This window comes from Bison bison, unplaced genomic scaffold (assembly GCF_000754665.1).
Source record: "Bison bison bison isolate TAMUID 2011002044 unplaced genomic scaffold, Bison_UMD1.0 scf7180017864508, whole genome shotgun sequence".
Lineage (NCBI taxonomy): Eukaryota > Metazoa > Chordata > Mammalia > Artiodactyla > Bovidae > Bison > Bison bison.
Window position 1 is genome coordinate 7,636,579 of NW_011495064.1, and position 10,344 is coordinate 7,646,922.

At 40.9% G+C, this 10,344-nt stretch overlaps 1 protein-coding gene across 13 annotated transcripts in view; it reads left to right on the top strand.

Moving 5' to 3' along the window:
• The window catches only part of IL1R1 (interleukin 1 receptor, type I), a 137,664-nt gene that overhangs the window by 106,662 nt on the left and 20,658 nt on the right, over positions 1-10,344 (top strand). For 12 of the 13 annotated variants that reach the window (XM_010829669.1, XM_010829663.1, XM_010829668.1 and 9 more), the window contains one exon: positions 3,101-3,167. In XM_010829669.1, coding sequence (XP_010827971.1) covers positions 3,107-3,167 — 61 coding nt within the window. In that variant the 5' untranslated portion in view covers positions 3,101-3,106. Of the gene's footprint in view, positions 1-1,762; positions 1,969-3,100; positions 3,168-10,344 lie in introns of those variants that run through there. The other variant, XM_010829670.1, reaches the window with a different exon arrangement.

Consider the following 10,344-nt stretch of genomic DNA (forward strand, 5'->3'; position numbering starts at 1 on the left):
GATAGCACATTGAAAAGCAGAGACATTACTTTGCCAACAAAGGTCCGTCTAGTCAAGGCTATGGTCTTTCCTGTGGTCATGTATGGATGTGAGAGTTGGACTGTGAAGAAGGCTGAGCGCTGAAGAATTGATGCTTTTGAACTGTGGTGTTGGAGAAGACTCTTGAGAGTCCCTTGGACTGCAAGGAGATCCAACCAGTCCATTCTGAAGGAGATCAGCCCTGGGATTTCTTTGGAAGGAATGATGCTAAAGCTGAAACTCCAGTACTTTGGCCACCTCATGTGAAGAGTTGACTCACTGGAAAAGACTCTGATGCTGGGAGGGATTGGGGGCAGGAGGAGAAGGGGATGACAGAGGATGAGATGGCTGGATGGCATCACCGACTCAATGGACATTGAGTCTGAGTGAACTCCAGGAGATGGTGATGGACAGGGAGGCCTGGTGTGCTGCAATTCATGGGGTCGCAAAGAGTTGGACAAGACTGAGCAACTGAACTGAACTGAATGTATATGTTTCCCTGCTACCCTCTCAATTTGTCTCACCCTCCCTTCCCCCTTAAATAGAATATTTTTCAGGTAATATTCTAATGATTTCATGTTATTAGAATCTGGGTTTGTGATGTCTTAGTTAAAATATTTTGTGTTTGCAAGTAACTTATGGCTAGAGAAAATTAGGCAAGTCTCATCTTCTGTAAAACTAAAACGACAGATATTTTTCCAAAGCATGAGATTATATGGTCTGCCCTGGACACTGCCCCCAAGGTTGGGTATAGAGGACAGCTATTTTTTAGTTCATTTTCTCAGCCATCCTGTGAGCACTTACCATGGGCTTATGAATTCCCAGCTCAGCACAGTGCTGGATGCAGTGATAGGGAAGCTGTGGTTCCTGTCCCTGTGGGGCTTCCTGTCCTGGGGTAACAGCAGTGACATACGTTATTACATTCATGCTGGTTGCTGTGGGGGCCCAGAGGAGGAAGGAATAGCCAGGCAAGTGTACTGGGGGCTCCCTGGGGTGGTGGGAGGAGGGTGACCCTGGTTGAGACCTGATGGATTTGGAGGGACCTTGGGAGGTGAAGGGCAGAGGGATTGGGAGGGACCTTGGGAGGTGAAGGGCAGAGCCAAGCCAAGGGCTCTGGGGTTGGAGCACAGGGCAAGGTGAAGGCTGACAGTGGAGGGGCGGGGAACAGGGAGGCGGAGGCTTGAGTCTGAAGGGAGCAGTCAGAGCCTCAGCACCAAGGAGCTGTGCTCAGGGCTGTGGACTGTTTGGGGTGCACTGGGGAGCCAGTGCAGGTGTTTTGACCTGATCATTTGGTAATCTCTGGTTCAACCAGTTTGGTAATCCCTGGAGATGGACCAGTTAGTGCTGGCAAGAGCAGCTCTGGGGTGACAGGCGTCAGGGTCACTGAGCCGGCATCTCTCATTGGGGGTGCGTGTGTGCACACGCGTGCATGCAGTGTGTGTGTGTGTGTGTGTGTGCATGCGTGCACATGGCAGAGTTGTCCCTATCACTGAGGTGGGGAGCAAGTTTGGTGGGGAGAATAAATTTGCTTTGAGGCCTGTGGAATATGAGGAATTCATAGGTGGTTGGATAAACTTGTACATTAGGGGCTTCCCTAGTGGCTCAGATGGTAAAGAATCTGCCTGCAATGCAGGAGATCTAGGTTCAATCCCTGGGTCAAGAAGATCCCCTGGAGACGGATATGGCAACCCACTCCAGGATTCTTGCCTGGGAAATCCCATGGACAGAGGAGTCTGGTGGGCTATAGTCCATGGGGTCGCAAAGAGTCAGATATGACTGAGTGAATTAACACTTTTCTCACTTTCATAAATTCGTTGGAAGCAGGAGATTGGAGTTTGGTGCACATAATTGCAACTGCACCTCCACCCCCTGCTTCCACCTCAGGAGTACCGAACAGGAACATTCCAGAAGGAAAAGGGGCCTTCATGCGGGCTTGAGTAGTTTAGAAAGGTAGGCAAAAGGAGTATTTTTTTTTTTCCTTTTTCAATTCCAATTGATATTATTTTAGTGATGTTTAATGGATAAGACCCTGGGCATGCTTTCCTTCTGGCATCAGTCAAATGCTTGACCTGATTATGCCCCCTGCCATGGATATGGACAGAATGTTAGGAAATCAAAATCACAGGTTACCAGGGGCTTCCCTGGTGGCTCAGTCTGTAAACAATCTGCCTGCAATGCAGGAAACCTGGGTTCTGTCCCTGGGTCAGGAAGTTCCCCTGGAGGAAGAAATGACAACCCACTCCAGTATTGTTGGCTGAGAAATTCCATGGACAGAGGAGCCTAGTGGGCTACAGTCCACAAGGTCGCAAGAGCTGGACGCAACTCAGTGGCTAAAGCACCACCAGGACCTCAGTTTAATATATAGCCCGGTGGCTGGTCAATGCCTGTTGTAGCTGCTGCTCTGTTGGTGTGGCTTCTCAACTATGCAGAGGGCTGTGGAGGTTTTTTTGGGTTTTTTTGGTAAGGTTAATACATGTTTATTGTAGAAATTTTAAATTGAAAGCACTAGTAAGCCTTTTCTGGGGCTTACTAGAACAATCATAAGAACCAACCCAATTGTAATATATTATGTCTTGCAGTCTTTCTGGTTCATTTCTAAGCGGCTGTGCCATTTCATCCAAAGGGTTTAGTGTCATACGTTATAAAGGGAAGGTGTGACCTTTGGCAGGATCTGGAAGTCTGGGGCTTTGCACATGGGTCCTGACAGTGGATGTGTTCTAGGCGGGCAACCCATCCATCTAAGTAGAGACAAGATGCTTTGATGGTCTAGTGAGTAGTCTACTTGGGATGTAGCATAGGTTGGATTTGGGGGAAATTTAAATGGAAATGAATGATGGCACAGATGATGGAAGTTTTGTTCATCTTAAATTATCTGAGCTTGTCCCCAGTTCTGTTAAAAATCTTCATCCTCCTTTTACCCATTTCGCATCACAAAGCATGATCACATAAACGATGTAGGGAGACTAGCCTATCAGTGTGACTTGGGGGTGAGGGTGAAGCCAGGTGGGGAGTCAATGTATATAGCTTTAGAGATTTGCGGTGAATAGTTACTTTTTAAATTTTTGTTTGTTTGTTTCTCCAGGAGAATATGAAAGTATTACTCAGGCTTCTTTGTTTCATGACTTTACTGATTCCTTCTCTGGAGGCTGGTGAGTAAAGCATTTCCTTGTGTTCCTGTCTAAGAAAATCTGTTACGTAGAATACCTGTGGTACCTTCCTTAACAGCATCATTTTTCTTACCTGTGTCTTTGGATTTCCAGGTCACAGAACTGTATTGCTGGATGCCCTTTCAACATCTTTACTTTTCATTCTCTCATTTGTCCATTGGGAAACTGAAGCCCAGGGAGGTTAGGAGCCCACGGTCATGAGGCTATTTCAGAGCAAGAGCTGTAATCCATACCACCAATATCTAGTCCAAGTCTCTCCCCACTTTGTTGCTGCTTAGAGTATGTTCTGGGGGTTCCTGGCTTTCATGTGGAAGAGGTGTAAAATGCAGTCTTTATGAACCCCAGCTGACAGTTCTTTATTGTCTCCATTTATTCATCTTTACTCTTCCCCTCTCTCTCTCTTACTGCAAATGCATTTAGCCCTACTATGTGCCAGGCTCTGCTACTGGGGCTACAACCATGAATAATCCAAACAGAAATATCTATCTGCATGGGGTTTACATTCCAGTAATGGACAGAGACAATACCTTAGATAAATAAATATATATTATGTCATATGTTGGTAAGTGTAGAGAGGAAAAAAAAAGCAGGAAAAGGAAGGTATAAAGTTTTGGGATTGGGGTGGGCAGAAGGTTACTTTTTTTTTTTTGGATAGTGTGGCCAGGAAAGATCTCATCAAGAAGTTGACCTTTGACTTGACCCTGAAGGGAGGGGGTCGAGGGAGCTATATAGACCAGGTTGGGGGTGGAGAAATATTCTAGGCAGCTTGTGCCAAGGTCCTGAGGCCAGGAGTACTGGCATGCTCCAGGAACTAAAATCTGCTGTGGCTAGAACAGAGTGAAAGGTGAGGGGTATGATTTGAGTGATAGAGACTAGGGGAGGGTTGACCATGTAGAGAACTTAGTGACCTTTCTAAGGATCTTGGCTTGTACTCTGAAATGGGAAGACTGTGTAGGTTTCCTGTTTAAACCTTGAGAGGTGATTATTTATTTTTTTTTTGGTTGCACTCTGTGGCTTGTGGGAACTTAGTTCCCCAACCAGAAATTGAACCTGGGCCCTCAGCAGTGAGAGGGTGGAGTCCTAACCACTGGACTGCCAGGAGATTTATATGTTTTACAGGCACATTTTGGTTCTTAAACTGCGAACAGACCATTGGGAGGCAAAGGGAGAAATAGGCCAGTTAGGAGGTGGTTACAGTGGTTCAGAAAAGCTATGAAGGTAAGCTATTCAAGGGTGACAAGGAGAATTGAGTTGTCAGAGTCTGGATATACTTTGACAACAGAGCCAAGAGGATTTTCAGATAGAGTGGATGTGGGTGTGAGGGACAGAGGGTTTTAGTCTGAGCACATGCAGAGTGGAGTTGCCATTGATGAGAGGGGGAAGGTCATGTGTTCAGACTGGACATGTTACGGCTGTTGTTCAGTTGCTAAGATGTGTCCGACTCTTTGTGACCCCATGGACTGCAGCACGCCAGGCTTCCCTATTCCTTCACCATCTCCCAGAATTTGCTCAAACTTACGTGCAGCGAGTTGGTGATGCCATCTAACCATTTCATTCTCTGCCACCCTCTTCTCCTCTTGCCCTCAGTCTTTCCCAGCATCGGGGTCTTTTCCAGTGAGTCGGCTCTTCACATCATGTGACCAAAGTATTGATCTTCAGCATCAGCATCAGTCCTTCCAACAAATATTCAGGGTTGGTTTCCTTTAGGACTGACTGTGTTTTATCTCCTTGCTGTCCAAGGGACTCTCAAGAGTCTTCTCACCACAATAGTTGTTCGATGTCTACATAGTGATTTGAGCTGTCTGGAGCTAGAGATTGGAAGAATAAAGTTGAAGACCTTGGCAAGCAGCTGGTATTCGAACTCTGAGACTCAATGGGGAGTGAGGGTGGTTAGAAAAGAATAGAGCATCAAGGAGCGAACTCCGCAGCTCTCCAAGAGTGGGTGGTCAGGCTCCCACTCATCCAAGAGCCAGTGACAGACTGGCCAGAAATGTAGGAGGAGAGCCAGACAGTGTCCTGGAAGCCAAGTGAAGAACCTATTTCGAGGATGAGGATAACACGTGTCCAGTGCGATGGATGGTGTCACTGACTCAAGAGACATGAATTTGAGCAAACTCCAGGAGATAGTGAAGGACAGAGAGGCCTGGTGTGCTGCAGACCATGGGGTTGCAAAGAGTCAGACAGCACTGAGTGACAACAACAGCAGCCATGCAGACGTGTTAAGTAAGATGATGTTTGAAAGTCATTGATTTAGCAACTTAAAAGTCATAGGTGACGTGGTCAGAACAGTTTTGGTGGAGCGATGGGGCAAACCCCAGATAAACAGGAGAGTGTGTTGAGCTGAGTTCTTAAGGCTTACTTTTTTTATCACTGTTAATTGTTGTTGCTACTGCTATTCCTAGGAGTGAAATACTTACCAGTCCTGGCTCAGTGCAGGTGCCATGCTGAGCGCCTAGGGACTTCTGTTTCAATACTGTTTTTAAGCAGCTTTAAAGGAGGTTATAATAGACTCACAATAAACCACACGTTTAAGGTATACAATTTGATGTATACATACCCACCCATGAAACCATCACAATCCCAGATAATATTGAAATGAGTATAAATTGGTTTAGAGAGATTGGACTACTTAACAATATTGAGTCTTTTGATCAAAGAACGAACTATAGACATCTTCATTGTCTTTGATCTCTTAACATTTATTTAAATAAATTTAATCTTTAACATTTTGTAATTTTCATTGGATTGGTCTGATGCATCTTTTGTCAGATTTATCCTTAATTATTCATATCTATTGAGGCTATTATAAAGGTATTTTCAAAAATCCAGTTTCTAATTGTTTTTGATAATATAAACTCATTCCTATTTGCATATTCATATCATATCCTACAACTGAGGAACCCCTCTAGATCTTTTGTAGATTTCTTTACATATTAAAGATTTCATAGCATATTCTACATAGATAATCACATCATGTGCAAATAGACATTTTATTTTCTCCTTCAATCTTAATGCCATTTCTTTTTCTTGCCCTAATATACTAATTAGGTCTTCCAATACAATGTTGAATAAAAGTGGTTAGAGTGGACATTCTTACCTTCTTGCTCATTTTATATATGATAGCTATACGTTTTTTATAGCTGTCCCTTATTAGGTTTAGGAAGTTCCCACCTATTTCTAGTTTTGTTTGTTGCTGTTTTTCTTGGATAAGAACCCAACTTTGCATTCCTAGCATGTTACTTACCTCACAATGCACTGTTGGTTTTTTAATATACTGTAGGATTCGATTTGCTAAGATGTTTAAAAAATTTTTGCATCTGTATTCTATGATGAAGACTGGTTTGTGGTTTTCCTGTAATGTCTTTGGTTTGGGAATTGGAATAATACTTATTTGACCGAGTGAATTGGGAAGTGTTTCTGACTTCAATTTTCTGAAAGAGTTTGTGTAAAATTGGTGTTTTCCTTCTATGAATATACCAGTGAAACCATCTAGGCTTGCAATTTTGTTGTTCTTGTTGTTGGGTTTTTTCCTTAAAAAAATTTTTTTTTATTGAAAGAAAGAACTAGCTTTTGATATCTTTGGTTTTTCTCTGTTGTTTTTGTTTTTTTTATTTCATTGATTTTTCTCTTGGAGCCATATCATTTACTATCTTATGCTTACTTAATTTTTAGGTTTTAATCTTTTCTGATTTATTAAGTGGAAACTGAAGTTATTTGAGATCTTTTTTCTTACAGAGGTACTTAATGCTATTGACTTTCCTCTAGGTATTTTTTTCCTTTGCATGACACAAGTGTTGATATGTTATATTTTATCATTCAGATCAAAATACTTTCTAATTTCCTCTTTGATGCATGGGTTATTTAGAATATTTTTTTTAAGGTTTTAAACACATCAGTGAATTCCTAGATATTTTTCTGTTATTGATTTCTAATTTAATTCAGCTGTCACCAGAGAACATCCTTTGAACCCTTTTAAGTTTGTTAACTGTTGGATTATGAACAAGAATATGGTTTATTTTGATAAGTTTTCTTGTGTGCAATTAAAAAGAATGTGTATTTGGTTGTTGGGTAAGATTTTCTGTAAATACTAATTATGCCAGATTGGTTGATAGTATGGTTCAAATCTTCTACATCATTGCTGCTTTTCTAATTGTTCTACTTGTTCTGTCAGTTACTGTGAGTAGTGTTGAAATCTCTTGACTCTAATTGTACGTTCTTTATTTCTTTTTGCAGTTCTATCAGTTTTTGCTTTATGTATTTTGAAATACTGTCAATAGGTGAATAAATGTCTAAGATTACCATGTACCTCTTGACAAATGACTCCTTTGTCGTAATTAAATGACTTTTTACCCCTGGAAATATGCTTTAGTGTAAAATCTACTTTGATAATAATGTAGTAACCATTAAAATCTTATTTTAATTAACATAATATTTCTCTCCCCTCTCCACTTTTAATTTTAAGGTGCTTTTACACTTAAAGTGTGTATATGTGTGGGTTTGTGTGTATGTTAGCATATAGTAGGATCCTATTTTTTAAATCAAATCTGACTATCTCTGCCTTTCAATTGGGTTACTTAGACCATGAAAAAAATGTAAGATGATTATTAGTATATTTGGGTTTTATTTTAGGAGCTTGTGATTTTATTTTCTCCTTGTACTATTATTTCTTTGTTATCTTTTTCTCTCTTTTTGTTTTTGCTGACTTTTGGATAAATTGAGAATTTTCATGATTTATTTTATCTTTTGTGTTGGCTTATAATAACTTTACAAAAATAGCTGCCTTAATACTTATGGTATCCATCTTTAACTTATCAGAAATGGCAACCCACTCCAGTATTCTTGCCTGGAAAATCCCATGAACAGAGGAGCCTGGTTGGCTACTGTCCATGGGGTCGCAAAGAGTCGGACATGACTGAGCGACTTCACTTAAGCTACTTTTATATGCCTTCAAGTGATTGTGAAGTTGCTCAGTCGTGTCCGACTCTTTGCGACCCCATAGACTGTAGTGCCAGTTCACAAATAGTATAAAAAACCTAGAATACATCCACCTCTCCCTTCTTGAACTTTGCCCCTTTGTTTCCACACATGTTACATCTTCAGATGTTATACGTCTCACAATCATTGTTTTTACTTTAAACATTTAATTATCTTTCAGTACAGTTCAGTTGCTCAGTCATGTCTGACTCTTTGCGACCTCATGGACTGATGGCAGCACGCCAGGCTTCCCTGTCCATTATTAACTCCCAGAGCCTGCTTGAACTCCTGTCCATCGAGTCGGTGATGCCATCCAACCATCTCATCCTCTGTTGTCCCCCTTCTCCTCCTGCCTTCAATCTTTCCCAGCATCAGAGTCTTTTCCAATGAGTCAGTTCTTTGTATCAGGTAACCAAAGTACTGGAACTTCAGCTTCAGCATCAGTCCTTCCAATGAATATTCAGGACTGATTTCCTTTTGGATTGAAAAGTTTGATATCCTTGCAGTCCCAGGGGCTCTCAAGGATCTTCTCCAATGGCACAGTTCAAAAGCATCAGTTTTTCAGTGCTCAACTTTCTTTATGGTCCGTCTCTCACACCCATACATGACTACTGGAAAAACCATAGCTTTGACTATATGGACCTTTGTTGGTATAATGTCTCTGCTTTTTAATATGCTGTCTAGGTTTGTCATAGCTTTTCTTCCAAGGAGCAAGCATCTTTTAATTTCATGGCTGCAGTCACCATCTGCAGTGATTTTGGAGCCCAAGAAAATAAAGTCTGTCACTGTTTCCATTGTCTCCCCGTCTATTTGCCATGAAGTGATCTTTAGTTATCTTTAAAGAGATTTAAATAAAATGAAAAACATTATGATTACCCATGTAGTAAACATTTCTGGGGCTATTTATTCCTTTATGTAGATTCATTTTTTTTCATCTGATACTGTTTTTCTTTCTTTCTAAAGGACCTCCTTACATTTTTTGTCAGTACAAGTGTGCTGGTGATAGTTTATACATATATGAAAATAAATTTTAAAAAGTAATATTTTAAAAGTATGAAAAAATATTTTGCCTCTATTTCTTTATTTTGCCTCTATTTCTGCCTCTATAATTTATTCAAGCAAGATAATCAGTGAATACAAAAATAATTGCATGAAAAGTATTTATAGACTATGCACATAATCTCAAAATACCACCTATCAAATTGCTTATTAATTGAAAAGAGACACTGTATAGTTGAAAGACCTGGAGGATAAAATTTAGCTGGATGATCCAATTTTGCATCACTGAAAATGGAGCATACTGATATTATATGTTTTCTGTGATGATGGAATAGGGATGAATATTATTAACCAGGGATTACCAATTGTCTGGCTTGAATTTTACAGTGTTGCCTCTATTTCTGAAAGATACTTTCCCTGGATGTAGAGTTCTAGGTAGATGATTTTTTTTTTCCTTTTAGTACTTATCTTAATTCTTCTCTCTTCTGGCTTGTATTGTTTCTGGTAAGAAGGCTGCATCATTTTTGTCTTACGTGGTGTGGTTTCCTTCATGTTTCTTTGGGGATCATTGGGGATCATTGTGACTTTGGGGTCTGTTGTGGGTACGTCATTTTCATAAAATCCTGAAAAATTTCAACTTGTATTTCTTCAAAGACTTTTCCTGTTCCAGGAAGACAGGCCCTCTCCTGCCCTTAAGGGATTCATGTTACATGAATTGAGGAATGCTCAGTCCTGTAGTCCTCCAGAACTCGCTCCTCCTCTGGGTGCAGCTGTAATCTCTTTGGTATCCTGCCCTCCAGTCTCTTCGTTTACCTGGACTCCCAGGTCCATCTCCTCAGCTCAAGAAAAAACACTGGGTTTTGCCTACTTTCCTCCCTGCAGTGCCACAGTTTAGAATCTCCCTTTACACAGTACTTTGGGAAAACTCTAGGGTTCCCCTCCTTCTGTGTCCTGACTTTGTGGTATTTCTGTCCTTTGTTCCCTGACATTCAATGTCTTGAACATGGTTGTTTCTCATACTTTGTCCATTTTTTTTAGCTGTTCAGGTGGGAGGGCAAATTAAGGTTATTCCATCTTTTTATTAAAACAGCTATACAGAGGGGATGAGAGAGGTTAAATAACTTGCTCAAGGACACAGGTAGTAAGTGACTAGAAATCTTTCAGACTTCCAAGATAATTCTCTTAA